The following is a 21,250-nucleotide window of genomic DNA, read 5'->3' as shown; positions in this document are numbered from 1 at the left end:
GCCCTGCTAGGTGCTGAAAGTAAACAAATAAATAATACAGGCTTCCCTTCTGTCTGGGGTTCCCCAGTTTACTGAGGAGGGTAGACTGTATACAACTTAATACAGCACCTGGTCACTGTAGCATCTGGCAGGTGCTATAAATGTTTGAGGGTGTACTCTCTGGAGAGAGGAGGAGTTTGCAGGCTTTAAGTCTTAGTAGCTCTATTCCACTGAGCAAGTTACTTAGCCCGCAGTGTTAGCCTCAGTTTCTTCAGCTGAAAAATGGGAATAATAACAGTATCTGCCTTTACATAAGACGATATATATAAAACAATCAACCTCGAGGCAGGCACAGTGTTCACTAAATGGTAGCATTTGTATTTATTCTCCTTCTTGTAGTTACTATTATTACTAGTCATAATAATAAGTGTTGGACTTATTAAGTATAATTAAGTATGGGAACAAAATGCTGTAGGAGTAATTAGTTCTGCTGTGGGAGTTAGGGAGGCTTCATGGAGGAGGTGACAGTGCATCTGAGTCTCTAAGGATTTTAGCAGTCTGTCACATAGAACAGAGTGTTTTAGACAAAAGAACCAGCACCCACGAAGGCCTGTGGTGAAAAATCACAGCACAACCAGAGCCTGAGAGTCATCAAACTTAACTCAGTATATGTGTGTATCTGGGGTGGAGATAAGCCAAGCTCATAAAAGGCCTTGAATGCCAAGCAAGGGAGCTTGTCTGGATTTACCCCGTGGGTGATGGGGAGCCTGGGGGAATTTTCAGGTGGAGCCATTCACTCACCCACCTGACCCAGCCCCTTGGCTGCTGTTTGGGAAGCCTTCTTACGTCCCTTCTACCCTGGCCCTTTCTGCAGATCATCAAGGACCAGAAACTGCTTGTGATCGTCGGGGGCATGCTGCTGATTGACCTGTGCATCCTGATCTGCTGGCAGGCTGTAGATCCCCTGAGAAGGACGGTGGAGAGGTACAGCATGGAGGTAAGCGCCTGGCAGCAGCGGGAGGGAGGCAGTATGTCTCCCTGGCTGCCCCAGCTGTGCTTCTTGAGAAGAAATCAAGGTGATTACGAGGAACTCATCATAGCTCTGTGTGGACCCACGATCCCTATCAGGAACATCTCCTTATTTCTGTTCCTTTCCCTTGAGGTATTACTCAGGAAGGCCAAATATAAGGTCGTCACTCCTGGGAAAAGATGGTGAGTTTGCCTAGATGTATTACTATATGCAGAATTAAGGAGAAAGTTTGGTTCGTTTAAACCAGTGTATTCTTTACACATTGTAGAAGCCCCCATTTATATGATGCTTCAGTCAAGAAATTACATTGCTTTTTTAATCTCTCCTTTAAAGTGAGTTCCCTCAGGACTGCTGTTAGGGAATAAACACTCTGATAGCTCCTTCTAGTTACTAGAGAATCTTCAAAGTGGTGTCTTGTCAAAAAAGGAGAACCTTACATAAAAGTACCGTTAAATATATATTTTAGTAGTCTTGCATTTGGCCTTGCTCTTAACTCACATTGGTCTTCCTAGGATGCTCCAGTTAGGGAAGTTCACAATTAAGGAAGTTGCAGAGATGACTTTCTCTTAGAAGAGTTAAAGACGCCTTTGTTGTAAAGAGCCAGCTTGAAGGCAGTGGCTTTACTATCTGATTTCCCTATAGGTTAGCAGATTCTATTGAGAAAACTGGAGTTTTCTCTAGTGCTCTCACTGCATTATTGGGGAAATCTTTTTGTTGGATTTAGTGTGAAATTTAAAACTAAACTGGAAACAGTAATTTTTATGCATTGAGAACATAGGTGTTTATCCTTCTGGACAAGGTTTTCTAGCAAATAAGTTGCCCAGCCTCATTTGTCTGGAGATAGGCAAAGGGTTCGCTGAGCCTAGTTAAGAAGTTATGCAGTCGGAGCAGTGGCAGAGAATGCTGTTTCCTGACAACATGGATTTAGGGGAAGGATTTAGGGCTGTGTGCCTTCATCTCACTGCCTTAAGTGTCCATCCTGGGAGGAAGCAGGGCTCCAGACAGGCAGAGCCAGACTCGGCAGAGGACTGACCTGTGCTGGCTGTGCTCGTGGGCCAAGGGGGCAGGAACTCAGCTGAGGTCCCTCAGGCAGACAGTCTGTGGCTGGAGGGGAGGTGATGTCTGGTCATCACTTGTCTGCACAGTTGACAAAGGAGTGGCCCTGCCCCCAACTCCATCCTAGGGGAATTCACCACCTACCACCAGGATTTGGAAATCCAGACAGGTTGTGAACAGGGGGAAGAGCTGTTATTGGCTGACTGGGCCCCCTGGCTAGGGAGATGATAATCATAAGCAATAATGCTAATAAGAGTAATGATAATGATGATGCTAGTAGCTAGAGGTGTGTGTTAATTTCACTGAATTGTCACAGTAACTCTGTGGACTAGGTGCTATCCTGAATTCCCAATTTAATGATGAGGAAACAGAAACCCAGAGAGATTATATAAGGCACCTAAGGTGGCTCAGATGGTAAAAGAATCTGCCTGCAATGTGGGAGACCCGGTTTCTATCCCTGGGTTGGGAAGATCCCCTAGAAAAGAAAATGGCAACCCACTCCAGTGTTCTTGCCTGGAGAATGCCATGGACAGAGGAGCCTGGCAGGCTACAGTCCACGGGGTTGCAAAGAGTCGGACAGGACCGAGTGACTAACACACGAAGGTCACCTTGCAGTTTGGTGGCAGCACCACCAACGATTGCCTCACCCACTTCCCCGTCCTGTCTTCCAGTGTACGACAGTGCTTTGTAGTTTTCAGGTGTTGTCATAGACTGTTGACTGGGCTGTGAAGTGGGTTGGGCAAAGCAGTGTTTTCACATTCTGCAGATAAAGCCTAAAATTAGGTAACAGAAATAGCAAGGCAGAGCCCGTGGGAAGACCTGGAGCTGGGGCAGGTGAGCAGAGAACAGACCTCGATGGCTTGGTGCTGAGCCCGACGGCAGCCGGCGAGGCAGGGGGCTGCCACCTTCACTCAGGGTTAAGGTGGGGGCTGAGATGCAACAGGGTCCCCAGGATCTGGCTCTGGCGGGAGAGGCTGCGGGGTTAGAGTCAGCCTGAATAAGCTGACTCCAGAAATAAATCCAGGAAGCCTGACCCCTTGGACCATTTACAGGAGATGGATCTTGTGCAGGCGATTAGTGTAAGTGACAGCTTACCATCACTCACATCACCTTCCTTCCTTGTTTTCTGTGGTAAGCACTGCTTCTCTCCATGGCTCTGTGCCTAGAGGCTGAGCCCATTCCAGACCTTCCAGGGAATGGCTCTCAAATGGAGGAGCTGCCCGGTGCCACCGAAGTGCGTCTCTGTGTAGAAGAGCCTGGGAAGGAGGGGTCCTGCCAGTGGGCTCTAGCCTTCTGAAGGGGGTCTGGCCACATCCCTGGATCAAGGCCCCGGTATCCTGTCTCTGTGTTTCTCTTTAAGTATCTGCTGAGATTTCTCTCCAAACCTTTCCTGGCTTGATCCTCTTTGCTCCTCTAATTTTAGGGTTGCCCTGTCATTCTGTTGCCATGGCAGCAGAACCTTTGATTTGTCGACCCACAGTCCTGTCGGTTTACTGTCATTTTCCCACCAAACATCGCCAGGCTGTCGGCTGATGTCCCTCAGACCCTCCTCTGTCAGACTCAGCAGGATGACTGAGCAGTGTGCCCAGGGACTGAGGGTCCTAAATTCTCCTCGAGGGGCTGTTTTCCCCAGAACCCCCAGTGAGAGAGAAAGTTTATGCTTGGGGGTGAGGTGATGAAAGATCTCTGTGGTCTGTTCTCTCCTGTCCTCAGGCCACATCGACCCCAGATGCCTTTGGTCTCCCTGGATGCTCTGAACACCTCAGGAGTCCAACTGCAGGCCTTTCTCTGTGTTGTACTTTCAAGCCTTTGTCTGTGCTGTCCCCTTCTTCCAGAACCTTCTCTGACAAGTAAATGAACTTCAGTTCCAGGCCCCGTATTAGCTGATGTGTTCCTGAGCTCCACCAGATTTAAGCCCCTGCTCTTCCCCACTCCTGTCCCCAGCATCTAGGTGTTCCTCTCGGGACACTCAGCATGTCTGCTTCACCCCTGCTGTGTGCAGTTCTGCCCCGCTCACCCCTGTGGGACTGCCCACATCTGCAGGACAGGGCTTTGTAGATCACCCTCCTAAACCGAGACCTCACCTCCCTGGGAGACAGGGATGAACACCGTAGTGTGACCTTGAGCTCATGGGGCCACAGGCTAGTGGGGGCAGACAGTACACATGCAGATAAGCACAGTCACTTTAGACTGCACAGATTCTGGTAGCAGCTGGAAGCAAATAAGCAGGGTGACAGGCTCGAGAATGACAGAAGAGTTCTGGAATAACTTGTGGAAGAGGTTCCCTCGGTGCAAGTGTCAGGGGAATGAAACTGATTCTGGAGTCCTACTGGGGGCTTCCCAGCTCCACATTTATTCATTTGTATGTAATAAATATTTGTATAATGCTTGTCATGTGCTAGATATTATTCTGAATACATGATGTTTAACAGTTTTAAAAAGTTTTTATACTTATTACGTTTATAGAAAAATGTAATGGAAAGTATAAAGAGTTCCACGCATCAGTTCAGTTCAGTTCAGTCACTCAGTTGTGTCCGACTCTTTGCGACCCCATGAATCACAGCACGCCAGGCCTCCCTGTCCATCACCAACTCCCAGAGTTCACTCAGACTCACATCCATCGAGTCAATGATGCCATCCAGCCATTTCATCCTCTGTCGTCTCCTCCTCCTGCCCCCAATCCCTCCCAGCATCGGAGTCTTTTCCAATGAGTCAACTCTTCGCGTGAGGTGGCCAAAGTACTGGAATCTCAGCTTTAGCATCATTCCTTCCAAAGAAATCCCAGGGCTGATCTTCAGAATGGACTGGTTGGATCTCCTTGCAGTCCAAGGGACTCTCAAGAGTCTTCTCCAACACCACAGTTCAAAAGCATCAATTCTTCGGTGCTCAGCCTTCTTCACAGTCCAACTCTCACATCCATACATGACCACAGGAAAATCCATAGCCTTGACTAGACGGACTTTGTTGGCAAAGTAATGTCTCTGCTTTTGAATATGTATCCTTCCCCAAACATCATAGTTTCCCCCACTATTAACATCTTGCATTATGTGGTATATTTGTTACAATTGATGAACCAATACTGATACATTATTATTTGCTAGAGTCCATAGTTTACATAGAATTCAGTCTTCATGTTGTACATTCTATGTCCTGTGCTTAGTCACTCAATCGTGTCTGACTCTTTGGGACCCCATGGACTGAGCCAGCCAGGCTCCTCTGTCCATAGAATTCTCCAGGCTACTGGAGTGGGTTGCCATCTCCACCTCCAGGGGATCGTCCCAACCCAGGGATCTAACCCAGGTCTCCCACATGGCAGGTGGATTCTTTACCATCTGAGCCACCAGGGAAGCCCAAGAATACTGGAGTGGGTAGCCTATCCCTTCTCCAGGGGAACTTCCTGCCCCAGGAATCAAACCAGGGTTTTCTGCAATTGTAGGTGGATTCTTTACCAGCTGAGCTACCAGGGAAGCCCCATACATTCTGTAGGCTTTGCCAAATGCGTAAAGTTGTGTATCCGCCATTACAGTGTTACACAGAACAGTATCACCGTCTGAAATACGCTCTATGCTTTACCAACCCCTGGCAACCACTGACCTCTCCCTGTCTGCATGACTTTGCCTTCTCCAGAATGTCATGTAGATGAGATCATACATAATGTAACACTTTTAAACTGGCTTCTTTCACTTAACAACATGCATTTAAGATTCCTCCATGTCTTTTCATGATTTGATAGCTCATTTCTTATCACTGAGTAGTATTCTGTTGTATGGATATACCAATTTATTTGCCCACTGAAGGACATCTTGGTTGCGTCCAAGTTTGGAATAAAACTGCTGTAAGTATTTTTGTGTTTTATATGGACATAAGTTTTCAACTAGTTTGGGTAAACACCTAGAAGCAAGATTGCCAGATCATATTCTAAGGTTATGTTTAGTTTTGCCAAACTATCAGTGACTTTTGCATTCACATCAGCAACGAGTGGGAGTGTCTTGCTCCATCCTTGTCAGCATTTGGTGGTGTCGGTATTTTGGATTTTAGCCATTTTAATGTGTGTAGAGGTACCACATTGCTGTTTTAATGTATAATTCCCTAGTGACATATGATGTGGAACATCTTTTCATTTGCTTATTTGCCACTTACATTTTTTCTTTGGTGAGGTATATGGTTAGATCTCTTATGCACTTTTTAATTAGAGTTTTAAGAATTCTTTGTATATTTTAGTTTTTGTTTGTTGTTATTGTTTTTTGGCCATGTCTCACAGCTTGCAGGATCTTAGTTCCCCAACCAGGGATTGAACCCTGGGTTGTAGCAGTGAAACCACTAAGTCCTAATAAGTTGAGTAAGTTGAGTAGTATCAGTTCTCTGACTTTTACTCTTCAGTATAGTGTTGGCTATTCTGGGTCTTTGTGTTTCTGTGTAAATTTTAGAATTAGTTTGTTAACATCCACAAAGTAACTTGCTGGGACTTTGTTTGGGATTGTGTTGACTTTATTGATCAAGTTGGAAAAAACTGATATCTTGACAATATTGTGTCTCTGTTCATGAACATGGAATAGTTTTTTTATTTTGCTCTACGTTGATTTCTTTTGTCAGAATTTTATAGATTTCCTCATAAGTTTATACATATTCTATTAGATTTATACCTATTTTACTTTGTTTTCAGTGCTAATATAAATGGTGTATTTTTAAATTTCAAATCAATTGCTCATTGTATAGGAAAGCAACTGACTTTTGCATCTTACCAAGTCTTTTGAGTCATACCCCCTTGCTATAATTGCTTGTTAGTCCCAGGAGTGTTTTTGTTGATTCTTTAGGAATTTCTACATAATCATGTCATCAACAAAAGGGACAATTTTGTTTTTTCCTTCCCAGTCCATATACCTTCTGTTTCCTTTCTTGTCTTATTTCTGTGTCAGCTAGCATTCCCAGTACAATGTTGAACAGGAATGTGAAAAAGGACAGCCTTGCCTGCTTTCTGATCTTAGAGGGAAAGCACCTAGCTTCTCAACATTAAACTTGATGTTAGTTTATCATTTTCTCTAAATGGTTTAAAAATATATACAACATGGTTCTGCTGTCCAAAGTTGAGGGTGCCTGGGGAGCTGACAGGAAGGACAAATGATGACACAGGTGGAGCCTGGGTCATTAGGGACCTTGTTTGCTAAGCAGAGGAGTTTAAAATTCAAAATTAAAGACATTTAATCAGGGAGTGACATGATCAGATTTCCTGGCTGCAGGATGAGAACAGATGAAGGGGTGAGGCCAAAGGGCCGAAACGGCTCAGACAGTTTTTGTAGTAATCCAGGCAGGAGCTGATGGAGATCTAAAGCGAGGCAGTTGCAGTGGGAACAGAGAGAAGTGGGTAGATTTGAGAGACATTACAGAAGCAGACGTGACAGGGTTTGGGGATTGATCAACTCTAAGGGGGAAGGAGAGAGAGGCAGCAAGGGCGCTGCCCGGACTTCTGACAGGGTGATGGGTGATGGAATGGGAGATGGACACTGGACCTCATCACGAGGTCAGGTACAGAATGAGGAGCAGTTTCTGGAGGGAATGTGAGGGGTTCCTTTCTGGGCAGAAGCCCTCAGAAGACGATGCAGGGTCCTAGAGCCCAGGGAGCAGTTCTTCCAGTAGATAGGGATTTGGGAGAGGGGTGGTCAACACACTGAGCATGGGAGATGTGGGGCTGAGTGAGTGTGGTCACCCAGGGAATGGGTCCAGTCAGAGTGAAGACACCCTGACTGGAGCCCAAGGAATTGCTAAGCAATGATGGAAACAGGAGGAGGTCAGGCAAGGGGACTCTGACCCGGTGATCAGTAAGGAAGTGGGGAGCCAGGAGAGAGAGCTCCCCAGAGATGGGGGCAAGGGAGAGAAAGCTGTCCCTGCATGGGAGGTTTTTGGAGAAGGAAGGAGAGGTCTCCAGAGACAAAGGCTTCCAGCCAAGACAAGGACTAACAGGCTGCCTCCACCTCGATGACGTGTCCCAGTCCTCAGTGCTCCTGCATGGCACCTCACCCCTTGCATCCTCTGCTTTATGGACTCTGATGGGAAGATTGGCTGTTTCTGTATTTCAGATGTAGCAGGTGTGGACAAATCTGCCAAATACGTTAAAAAGATTTTTTAAATACAATTTGTATTCTTAGAAAAAAGGGGAAAACTCTCTTTTTTTGTCTACCTACTCTACTAGTGGTGATAGTGAGTAGGTGTTGGACATATGGGTGTGGTGTTCAGGGAGAATGTGAGCTAGAGAGGGGAACTTGGATGCAGTCAACATATAGATGACACAAAGCCTTAGGTGAGAGCACCGGGGCCGGGGCGGGGCACATAGATGGGGACAGGAAGGGGACCAAGGACAGACCCTCAGTTACCCCAGTGTTTGGAGGTCTGGGAAGTAGGAGGTAAACAGCAAAGGAGACCTAGAAGGAGAAACCATAGAGACAGGAAGAAAATCAGATGAGTCTGGTGTCTAGGAAACCAAACGAAGAAAATGTTTCAAGGAGGAAGTTTTGATGAAGCGTGTCAAATGCTGCTTTTAGATCAAGTAAGATGAAAACCAAGAACTGACACTGTGTATGTGTGTGCATACACACACACCCAAGTGGAATTTTTTTTCTTTTAAGGAAAATAATTTGAGATCATTTCCTCCATAGTGAAAGCAGTGTATAAGGATGGTGTGAAGACAGCCTGTGAATCTAGATGGAAGGGTTGTCTGCTTTTTTCCAAGCCTTCCTTCTTTACCGGGCCACTGCCTATGCCTCCACCTAGCTGTTCTGAAGGGGTTTTGAAAGGGAGAGGAGATGACCTCTGAAGGCCGACAGCACTAAAGACCACCAGCGTTGAAGCCCCAGCAGCCCCTCAGGCAGCATCCCCAGGCTGCCTTGTGTTCCCTGAGCTCCTCCCATCTGCTTCCCAGACAGGTGGCAGCAGAGACAGAATCACGTGCAGATGGTCACCCATGGGAGCCACGTGTGTGACGCTCACTCACAGAAATGGCAGCAGGCTGGCGGCATGGGCTGCCAGGCAGTCTACCCCAGGAACCACCTAGGCTCTGGGCTCTGTGGCTTTCTGGCCATCCGGACAGTAACTGAGTAAAGGGCACTCTGGGCCAGAGGAGTGTTTCAAACTTCCCTCCAAATTCTGTGCTTTGGCGGTGCTTTCTGTTGGAAGCAGATGGGGGCTTTGGAAGTCATGGGCTGCACTTGGCACTGAAACTGGTGTCTTATTCCAGTTACGTTTCTATGGAAACAGATATTGGAAGAGGCAAATACATAAGAGTTTTAAATAATTTTAACTCTTATCTTCTGCCTCCCTCTATAGTTGTGCTGAAAAAAAAAAAAATCCAATCCTAAAGCAGACACATCTGGTATCTTCATAAAGCTTGTCCAAGCTCCATCTCACACTGTTCATTTTGAAATAAGAAATATGAGAATGGCCAGGGTGAGGGGTATGCAGGGTGCACCCTGCTCTGTGGGCTGCCCCTGGGCATCCTGGTAGCCCAAGGCTTCAATATCAAGGTCACATTCTAGCCAGTGGGTCATCGCTGCCAGCCCTGAACAGCAGGACAGGTCTCTCATAGCAAGCCATCTGTGGGTTCTGGATGGCCTGCTCAGGCCCCACCCGAGGCAAACCTCATCCCAGCCAGGGTCGTGGACCTTGGGTGGCTCCACTTGCTGAGAGCTCCCCAGCACCCTAACCCCTTCCAGGAGAGGGGCTACACCACCTGATGTCCTGACCCTGTCATTCTGCTGTTTAAATCCTGCCCCCACCATTGACCAGAGGGTGAGCTCACTCCTTAGCAGTTCAGGAGGCCCTCAATGATCTGGCCTCATGTCTGCCCCCTGCCCCACCTCATCTCTCAGCCCCCTCCCTCAGCCCCTGTGCTCAGCTCCCCTTAATATTGGCACTTCTCCAGAATGTCGCACTCTCTCCCTCCATGCCCATGTACCTGCTGTCCTCTGCCCAGGACACCCTCCTTCCCACCCCAATATGCCATCTCCGTGCTAAAAATTCCTACTTGACCTTCAAGAGGCGGTCAGAAGCATCTTCTCCAGGAGCCTTTGGAACAGCAGGCTGCCCTGGATGCCACTGTCTGGGCCCCTGCCTCACCCTGCTGGCCCCTCATCTGGTCACAACACTGGTAATTATCTGTCTGTGCACCTGGCCCCTCCTAGTCTGTGACCTCCTCAGAGGCCAAGGCCATCTGCGTGTCCCCAGCACCCACTGGCAGGGCCTAGCTCGCAGTAAGTACTCGGTAAATATTTACTGAATAAATTGTTCCCTCCACCTGGAACTCTCTCCCTGTGCCTCCATATGTCCGAATTCACCCCATCTGTCTGGGCCCATTAAGCTGACTTCACCAAGAAATGTCTTTGCCGAGTTGCAATTTAATTTAATATTACACTCTCACCTTTTATCAAGGGCCCACTTACGAAGCTAAAGCTGCCAATTGAAGAATGATTCAGCATTTTCTATAAGACTGTTGTTCAGTGTGTGACTTAATGCTCCAGAGATAAAGATCCACAGGATAGATCCTCACGAAAGTGCCAGGGAATGGGCTGTGCTCACCCCCGACCCTACCCTCATCCCGCCCGAGATGAACTTGCATCTGCTTCCTTCCTTTGATCAAGCAATCCCTACTGAATAAGCCACTCTGTTTTCTGTTTAACCTTGGCTGCCAGAAAGTTGGAGCCAAATTCCACACTCAGCCGTCATAACTATCGTTTCTCGAGTTCCTGAAGGATTATCTCGCCTTCTGAGCGTTCATCTTTATTTTTAACTGTCCTGTTGTGTTTGGGCTTTTATTATGTGGTACCTCAGGTCCTTTGGGAGAGGAGACAAGGTGTAAGTTCCAGATTAAGTTATTAACTGAGAACACTGGGCGAGATTTAACTGGAATGATATGCCAGAGAGACATTGTAAGGATGCAGACATTTACCTTCTGGCAGGAATCCCGGCTCAACTCCAGCTGCCATCGGCACTGTGGGCCCCGGCTGTGGACAGGCCACTCTGCCCGAAACCCACAGCTGGGTTTCTGGAACATCTCTCCTCAGAAGTCATCTTGTGTCCATGGGAGACTGCAGTTTGTTTCAGCTTCCTGATTGGCTTCCCTAGTGTCTTCAGGAGGTACCTGGGCTGCTGAGGCCCCTCAGGACACCAAGCTAAAGATGCAGATCCCACTGCACCAGGGGAAGGCCCTGTGGTGAGAAATCCTCTGGTCTCTACCTGTCCAGGTGCTCTGCAGGCGGTGGGCTGTGTACTAGGAATTCCCAAGCGCCATGGGGGCAAAACAGCTGGAAAATTATCTGCCATACTGGCATCTTTTGACCACTTGGTAAAGACGTTCCAGTTCTTGAGCAAAGACAGCCTTTAAATATGATTCCTGCCATGTCCATGTTGGCAAAAACATGGGCTGTGGCAACACGGAGACATTGCCTCTGTTTTGTGGGGGAATTCCAACCAGTCCACCTCTTTGTAAATGGTGTGTCACCCAGTCGCTCCTTCATCATTGATGGGAGTCCTACTGTGTGCCACACTCAGGCTCCCGTGTGGTCTGCACAGTCTGATGGGCAAGATGAGATCCACACAGGGTGGGCTGTCGTCTTCTCCATGACACATGTCTCCAGATTCCTGGTTTTGTGTTTGCCTTATGTGCTGAGATACTGGGCTTGCTTTTCTAAAATATGAGCCAGGATTGGGTTTGGATGTAATGTCCCTCAGAGGGTGAAAAGTGAAAGAGGACTGGGTGTGCTAGGTTTTGCTCATTGTAGCACTTGTTCATAGAGAATCAACTGTAGCCTCCACCTGCAGATCCTCACCCCAGGACACAGCTGATGGGGCACCTTCTAGGATGGCTGTTGTGGCAAAGAGAAAGAATGCCTGGCAAGAGTTCCCATTCCAAGCTGTCACATGTCACTTCCACTCACATTTCATTCACCCTAACATGTTAATTCTCCATGCCTGGTTCAGCAGGACAAGAAAGAGCAGACCTACTGTGCACCCAGGAGAGAAAGAAATCGGTATTGATGTTCAGCCATAATGACTACTGTAGTGCCTCCCATCCACATTCCATCACTCACAGCTGCCCACCCTCCACTAGAGTGTGAACTCCATGAGAATAGGGAGAAGGCAAAATTGTGTATTCACTGCTGTATCCCCAGTACCTGCAAATATGCCTGGTGCGTAGAACGCACTCAATAAGTACTAGTTGAACAACTGAATGAAGCCAGTCTTAGGGCAATCTTATGATAAGATCAGTGGGATATTTTCTGAGAAGTTCTGTGCTAGTCCTGCACACTCTACTACCAAATGCTATCCCAATCCACCACTTCACTCCTTCCACTGAGGTCCAAAGTACCATGGTCTCCCATCCCAGAGGGGGCACTGTGAGACAGAGCTACACTCACACACACTGCACAACAGGGATGATGAGTCAAGAACCGTCACTGTGTAGGTCACTAAGTTGTTTATTGTTACCACGACTTTCTAAGCAGGCCTGCTCCCACTTGTAGCCCTTTCCAAGCCATTATGCATGGCAGATATCTTTTTTTAGATATAATTCATGTACCATAAAGTTTGGTTTTAAAATATATGCTGCAGTGGTTTTCAGTTGAGTTCAGTCGCTCAGTCATGTCTGACTCTTTGCAACCCCATGAACCGCAGCACGCCAGGCCTCCCTGTCCATCACCAACTCCCGGAGTCCACCCAAACCCATCTCCATCGAGTTGGTGATGCCATCCAGTACGTTCATAAAGTTGTTCAACCATCCTCACTATCTACTTCCAGAAAATTTTCATCACCACTAAAAGAAACCTATTCTCTTTACCCATCACCTTGTATTTCTCCTCCTCTCCAGCCCCGGGAAACCACTGATCTACTTCATGGCTCTGTGGATTTGCTGATGCTGGTGGTTTCATACCAATAGAATCATACAATAATATGTGACTTTTTGTACATTGCTTCTTTGACTTAGCATAATGTTTTTAAGGTTCTTCTATGTTGTAGCATGTATGAGTGCTTCATTCCTTTTTATGTCTCAGTGCTATTCCCCTATATGGATATATTCAACATTTCATTTGTCCATTTATCAGTTGATGGGTATTTGGGTAGTTTCCACTTTTTGACTATTTTGTGTAATGCTGCCATGAGCATTTATGTACAAGTTTTTGTGTGACCACATTTTTTACTTCTCTTGGATATGTACTTGAGTGTGTATGTGAGAATCAGTTCAGTTCATTTGCCCAGTCATGCCCGACTCTTTGGAACCCCATGGACTACAGCACACCAGGCCTCCCTGTCCATTACCAACTCCCAGAGCTTGCTCAAACTCAGGTCCATCGAGTTGGTGATGCCATCCAACCATCTCATCCTCTGTCATCTCCTTCTCCTCCTGCTTTCAATCTTTCCCAGCATCGGGGACTTTTCTTCGCATCAGGTGGCCAAAGTATTGGAGTTTCAGCTTCAGCATCAGTCCTTCCAATGAATATTCAGGACTGATCTCCTTTAGAATGGACTGGTTGGATCTCCTTGCAGTCCAAGGGACTCTCAAGAGTCTTCTCCAACACCACAGTTCAAAAGCATCAATTCCTTGGCCCTCACCTTTGTTTATGGTCCAACTTTCACATCCATATATGACTACTGGAAAAACCATAGCTTTGAGTAGACGGACCTTTGTTGGCAAAGTAGTGTCTCTGCTTTTTAATATGCTGTCTAGGTTTTTCATAGTTTTTCTTTCAAGGAGCAAGCATTTTTTAATTTCATGGCTGCAGTCATCAACTGCAGTGATTTTGGAGCCCAAGAAAAGAAAGTCTATAACTATTTCCATTGGTACCCCATCTATTTGCCATGAAGTGATGGGATCCAATGCCATGATCCTAGGTTTTTGAATGTTGAGTTTTAAGCCAGCTTTTTCACTGTCCTCTTTCACTTTCATCAAGAGGCTCTTTAGTTCCTCTTCACTTTCTGCCATAAGGGTGATATAATCTGCATACCTGAGGTTATTAATATTTCTCCTGGCAATCTTGATTCCAGCTTGTGCTTCATCCAGCTGGCATTTTGCATGATGTACCCTGCATAGAAGTTAAATAAACAGGGTGACGATATACAGCCTTGATGTACTCCTTTCCCAATTTGGTACCAGTCCATTTTTCCACGTCTGGTTCTAACTGTTGCTTCTTGACCTGCATACAGATTTCTCAGGAGGCAGGTCAGGTGGTCTGGTATTCCCATCTCTTTAAGAGTTTTCCACACCTTGTGGTGATCCACACAGTCAAAGGTTTTGGCATAGTCAATAAAGCAGAAGTAGAAGTTTTTCTGGAACTCTCTTGCTTTTTTGATAATCTAGCAGATGTTGGCAATTTGATCTCTGGTTCCTCTGCCTTTTCTAAATCCAGCTTGAACATCTGGAAGTTCTTGGTTCATGTACTGCTGAAGCCTGGTTTGGAGAATTTTGAGCATTACTTTGCTAGCGTGTGAGATGAGTGCAATTGTGCGGTAGTTTGAACATTCTTTGGCTTTGCCTTTCTTTGGGATTGGAATGAAAACTGACCTTTTCCAGTCCTGTGGCTACTGCTGAGTTTTCAAAATTTGCTGGCATATTGAGTGCAGCACTTTAACAGCATTAACTTTTAGGATTTGAAAGAGCTCAACTGGAATTCCATCACCTCCTCTAGCTTTGTTCATAGTGATTCTCCTAAGGCCCACTTGACTTTGCATTCCAGGATGTCTGCAATATCGGTAATTCAAGTCTATGCCCCAAACCACTAATGCCAAAGAAAGTTGAAGTTGAATGGTTTTTTGATAACCTACAAGACTTTATAGAACTAACACCAAAAAAAGATGCTCTTTTCATCATAAAGGACTGGAATGCCAAAGTAGGAAGTCAAGAGATAACCTGGAGTAACAGGCAAGTTTGGCCTTGGAGTACAAAATGAAGCAGGGCAAAGGCTAACAGAGTTTTGCCAAGAGAATACACTGGTCATAGCAAACATACTCTTCCAACAACACAAGAGACAACTCTACACGTGGACATCACCAGATGGTCAATACAGAAATCAGATTGATTGTATTCTTTGCAGCCAAAGATGGAGAAGCTCTATACAGTCAGCAAAAACAAGACTGGGAGCTGACTGGCTCAGATCATGAACTCCTTATTGCTAAATTCAGACTTAAATTGAAGAAAGTAGGGAAAAACCACTAGATCATTTAGATATGACCTAAATCAAATCCCTTATGATTATACAGTGGAAGTGACACATAGATTCAAGGGATTGGACCTGATAGACAGAGTGCCTGAAGAACTATGCACAGAGGTTCGTGACATTGTACAGGAGGCAGTGATCAAGACCACCCCAAGAAAAAGCAATGGAAAAAAGCAAAATGGTTGTCTGAGGAGGCCATACAAATAGCTGAGAAAAGAAGAGAAGCTAAAGGCAAAGGAGAAAAGGAAAGATATACCCATCTGAATGCAGTGTTCCAAAGAATAGCAAGGAGAGATAAGAACGCCTTCCTCAGTGATCAATCAAAGAAATAGAGGAAAACAATAGAATGGGAAAGACTAGAGATCTCGTCAAGAAAATTAGAGATACCAGGGGAACATTTCATGCAAAGATAAGCACAATAAAGGACAGAAACGGTATGGACCTAACAGAAGCAGAAGATATTAAGAAGAGGTGGCAAGAATACACAGAAGAACTATACAAAAAAGATCTTAATGACCCAGATAACCACGATGGTGTGTGTGTGTATGTGTGTGTGTGTGTATACATATGTATATATGTGTATATATACACACACATATATATAGAAGTAGTATTGTTGTGTCATATGGTAACTCTTTCTAGCATTTTTAGGAATTGTTAGACCATGCCACAGTGGCTGCACCGTTTTACGTTCCCACCACCAATGCCTGAGCTTTCCAGGGCCTCCATATTGTTGCCAACACTTGTTATTTACCTGCATGTTTGACTATAGTCATCCTACCAGGTATGAAGTTGTATCTCATTGTGGTTTTGATAAGACTCGCTATTGAATGACTAATGACGTTAAGCAACTTTTCATGTGCTTATTGGCCATTTGCATTGTCTTCTTAGGAGAAATGTCTACCTAAGTCCTTTGACCATTCCTTGTAACTGAATTATTTATCCTTTAATTGTTGAGCGGTAAGAGTTATTTACATAAAGGTAGAGTAGATTTGTAGTTTCCAATCCTGGTCACGTCACCCCAGAAAAAATCTTTTTCACAGTACTGGTACTTATGCCACACAACCCATTAATTCTGATTTAATTGGTTTAGAAAGAGGCCTGGACATTGGGATATTTTAGCAATTGCCATGGGTTCTAGTGTGCAGCCAGGGTTGTAACTTTCTGAACCCAGACCCTAACCAACCTCTAGGAAGGGCCCAGGACTGCACTTTGGATACCAGAGTTAGAAACAGACCCAGGACAGTACATTTAAGCCTAAAAGAGGAGGGAAGAAAAACCTGAATCCAAGAACCCTGAAGCCCAGACTCCCAGGCCCCCTACCACCCCTCCCTCCAACCCCCAGCTAGAGACCACAATGGGGACAAAGAAAATGCAGACTGAGTTGGAGGGGGGCCACTTGGGAAGGTTCACATGTGCAGACCCCACAGACCTGAATGAGTCCCTCCACGCTCATGTTTTCCTGAAAGTCCTGAATCATCATTTGAACATTTGTTTCCTTCATGGAAGACAGAGAGCAAGGGATAGGAAAGAAGGAAAAACTACGAGATTTCTGTTTTCTGTAGCATTTTTCATTGCAGTTGAGAGTCAGAGGGTGAGCAAGTTGCAGACCAGAACTTTAGGCAGGTTAAAAAACACCTGGCCTGCAGCTGCAGGAAGCCATCAACCACAGAAACTGACAGGGAAGCAAGGGATGAGGGAACTGGTGTCCAGGCACCTCAGCACCCACGATTCTCTGAAATAGGACCGTCAGCCACTTGGTGGGATGTTCATTATTTCTGCCAGTGTTTGGCTCTCCCTAAAGAGACAGTGGGTTAAACTTCAAATACTGGATCACTTCGACCTTGACATAGGATGGAACACTTAACATGACCCAAAGATGCTCAGTTCGGTTCGGAAGACACTGACACAACATGTGGGTCCCTCCTAAGAGCTCAGGGGACAATAGCATTGTCATCTCAATTCTCAGTGCCTGGCCCACTCACCCTCTGCCCTTTTCTGGATTGAGGCCCTAACCCCAGGGCCCCATCTGTCCCACACTGGCAAATACATACTGTAATAATAAGAGTGCCTCACATTTCTACAGCAGGCACAGTTTGCAAAGCACCTTGACACTGCTGTTTTGGAGATGGGGAAACAGGCTAGAGAGATGAACTGACTGGCCTGAGAAGACCTATATCTTGGAAACACCCCCAGCCTGGGCCAGGTGGTATTAGATGACTCAGGATCGATTCTGCTGGGATAGGTCTGTTGGTCTATTCATACTTCCTGCTTCTTTTTGCATTGGTTCTATGTTTTACTTGGTTTTGTTTTAAAGAAACATTCCCTTCATTGATGCTTTGAAAATTATTATAATCCATTGTGCAGAGTGCTGTCTTATAGATATTTTAGTCTCTCATCTGTGATTATCTGGTTGATATTTCATTAAGAGTGAAGCACTTGTGAGCAGATGTTCAAACCCAGCAAATTCAGATCTGAGAGCGTTGCTTCCAGGTCCAGCCTCATCCTCAGTTGCAGGTCTGCTCAGCCTCCGTCCAGGATGCCAGCAAAGCTGCATTGTCTTGATAGCAACCGTAGCAAAAGTAATAATAGCAGCAGCTTTTGTTGAGGTTCATATTTTGTGCCAGACATTGTTCCAGGTGCTTCCTTTTATCAACTCATTTATCCTCACAACAACCTCATGAAGTATTACCATTATTGTCTATTACCCCAGTCTGTGGGTGAGGAAACTGAGGCACAGAGGGGTTGAATAGCATGGCTACAGTCACACAGCAGGCAAGTACACAGTTTTAGCCCACAGCGATTGAGCAGATGAACTGTGGAGTTAGGCTGAACTTCAGATCCCAGCTTAGCCATTTACTGTGTGAAGTTAGGTAATGTTGTGGGTTGAATTGTGACCCACAAAAGATATATCAACATCCTTACCCAGGAATGCAACCTTATTTAGAAGGGGGGGTCTTTGCAGATACAATTATACTAAAAATCTTAAAATGATATCATCCTGGATTACCCAGATTGGCCCTAAATCCAATTACAGTGTCATTAAAAGAAGCAGAAGAGGAGAGGACACAGAGGCAAAGGCCATACAAAGATGGAAGCAGAGATAGGAGAGATGCGGCCATAAGCCAAGGAATGCTGGGAGCACCAGAAGTGAGGAGAGGCCCTGGATTCTCCCCAAGGGCCTCCAGAGGGTGCGGAGCTTTGCCAACACCTTTAGGCTTCTCGCTTCCAGAACTGTGCAGGAATAAATTTCTATTCCTTTTAAGCCACCCAGTTTATGGAGATTTCTGAGGCAACCCTAGGAAACTAGTAGAATCAGTGGCAACTTATGAGGGCCACAGTGTCTTCATGCATTATATGGGTCCCACCTCATAAGGCTTTGGGGTTAGGATTAAAAGGGACAGTGTGCCTATGAAGCACACGCATGTGCCCAGCATATTAAAACCAGTCAATGAAGGTGAGATATTAGATGATGCGCTATCACCTGCTTCTAGCAGCCCTGCCCTGAACCCCCTCAGAGCTAGTCGTTCATCCTACCACTTTCCTGTGTCTGACTCCTTGTCACTGGGCCCCCTGAGCCCAGCCTAGCATGTTCCTGGCTTAGGAATCTCAGAGGACTCGCGTCTGACTCCCAGATGCAGGCTGTAGAACCCACTTCTCCCTCTGAGCCATTATCACCAGAGCTGTCAGAGGGAAACTGTGAACATCCACGTGTGGCCTTTTAATATTTTATCCAAGAAGTCATTTTCCTACATGATTCAGACATAGAAGTCTTGGGGAATTAAATCAAGAAGGTAACTCTGGGCCAGAGTGAAATCTGCCAACAGGTGTGTAGGATTTTCCTGCGTCCACTCTGCTCTTTCTTTCTTATCTGCATCCTGCAGCAGAAAGGAAGCTGGCTGACGAGATTATATGGTCATACCAATTATTAAATATATATGGCAGCCTTCTGAAAATGCATTTGCATACCAAGGAAATGGAATGCATTCACCAACCCAGGCTCCTGCACTGTGGGCTTTGGAGGAATAACAAGGTAGCTTTAAACACTATGATCCAAGGTTGGATCCGTACTCTGCCACCTCCTAGCTGTGTGACCTTGTGTGAGTGACACACCATCTCTGAACCTCAGTGGCCATAAGGAAATACATGCTCCTCCCTTACAGGTTTACCATAAGCACTGACTGGAGTCATGTGTTCAAGTGCCTAGCACTAAGCCTGACACCCAGGAGACCCATCACTGTGACTTTTGTTCCCACCCCCTGACTCAGAATTTCCTGCCTTTATAGGGGAAGTAACATGATGGCTCGGCCTGCCTCCCAGGGAGGTCTTGAGCAGTGCTGCTGCCTATGGAGTAGATTTATACCTTTAAATGCATGGTTCTACTGTGAATGCATTTCTGGAGACATTACTTTACTGACAAAGGTCTGTCTAGTCAAAGCTATGGTTTTTCCAGTAGTCACGTATGGATGTGAGAGTTGGACCATAAAGAAGGCTGAGTGCCAAAGAATTGATGCTTTTGAAGTGTGGTGTTGGAGAAGACTCTTGAGAGTCCCTTGGACTGCATGGAGATCAAATCAGTCCATCCTAAAGGAAATCAGTCCTGAATATTCATTGGAAGGACTGATGCTGAAGCTGAAACTCCAATACTCAGGCCACCTGATGGGAAGAACTGACTCATTTGAAAAGACCCTGATGCTGGGAAAGACTGAAGGCAGGAGGAGAAGGAGATGACAGAAGATGAGATGGTTGGATGGCATCACCGACTTGATGGACCTGAGTTTGAGCAAGCTCTGGGAGTTGGTGATGAGCAGGGAGGCCTGGTGTGCTGCAGTCCGTGGGGTCACTAAGAGTCCAACATGACTGAGCGACTGAACTAAACTGATGGGCTCTGGACCACACAGGTAGCAAGTGGGGTTCAGAGGCACTCAGCCAGGCCACCGCTCCCCACAGGCAGGCTCCTTCCATACCCCATGCTGACTCTCCTATGAGATGATGGATGGGAAGCTGCCTCCTGGGGAGCAGAGGTCCGCCCCAGCTTGAGGCCTGTCACTGTGATTATCTCAAGCACCTCCCTGATCATCAGGCATCCTCACAGCCTTTCATTCCCCTGTGTTTTCTTCCCTCTTCTAGGATAAGCAGTTGGACCAGTCTCATTCAGCTGGTTTCATGGCAGTCTCTGAACTCAGGCGAGCGTTGTAGGACTGCATCCACACACGCATACTCCCCTCCACGTGCCTTTTCGTGTGTCCACACCCCCTGCTCCACCCTCATGATCTCGTTCCCACATCCAGGAGGCTCTCAGCACAGCCCACCCTCTGTGATGAAGAAGCCCTTGTCAGCTAGGCTAGGTACCATGAGGACACTCGAGAGACACATGCTGTTCGTTCATTCATTGGCCAAACTCACATTACTGGGCGTTCACTGTGTGCCGCATGCTGGGGTCACAGCCATGGCTAAGGTATAATCCCTGCTCTTAGGACTCCCCCAGTCCAGGAGGGACAGGTGTATAAATGGAGAATGTCACTGCAGGTAGTAAGTGCTGGGATAGCTTAGCCTCCAGCCCTGGGGGAGCACAGAGGAAGTGGTTAGTCATCCTGCCTTGAAAAATGTTTCATGAAAGAGGAGGTACTTTTTCTTCTAATTCTTGAAAGAACAGTAGGATTTAGACAGAGAAAACAGAAGCTGTGTGAATAGTCTGGCAGTTCCTCAAAAAATTAAGTTACCATGTGACCCAGTAATTCCATTCCTAGGTATACACTCCAGAGAAATGAAAATGTGTATTCAAATATAGCATCACAATGTATAACAGCCAGAAAAGTGGGAACAACCCAAATGTCTATATCAACTGATGAATGGATAAATAAAATGTGGTATATCCATACAATGGAATATTATTCAGCCATAAATAAGAATGCATGCTGCAGCATAGATGAACTTTGAAAATATAATGTTTAGTGAAAGAAACCAGATGCCAAAAGGCCAAATACTG

The 21,250-nt window shown here is 46.1% G+C and overlaps 1 protein-coding gene across 1 annotated transcript in view; it reads left to right on the top strand.

The window, feature by feature from the left end:
• GABBR2 (gamma-aminobutyric acid type B receptor subunit 2) overlaps window positions 1–21,250 on the top strand; it is a 368,988-nt gene that overhangs the window by 312,548 nt on the left and 35,190 nt on the right. The window contains exon 13 of the mRNA XM_061425770.1: window positions 854–976. Coding sequence (XP_061281754.1) covers window positions 854–976 — 123 coding nt within the window. The remainder of the gene's footprint in view (window positions 1–853; window positions 977–21,250) is intronic.

The sequence above is a fragment of the Bos javanicus genome, chromosome 8, assembly GCF_032452875.1.
Source record: "Bos javanicus breed banteng chromosome 8, ARS-OSU_banteng_1.0, whole genome shotgun sequence".
In the NCBI taxonomy this organism is placed as follows: Eukaryota; Metazoa; Chordata; class Mammalia; order Artiodactyla; family Bovidae; genus Bos; species Bos javanicus.
Note: the sequence above shows the minus strand (reverse complement) of the source record. Positions and strands in the feature narration are given on the sequence as shown.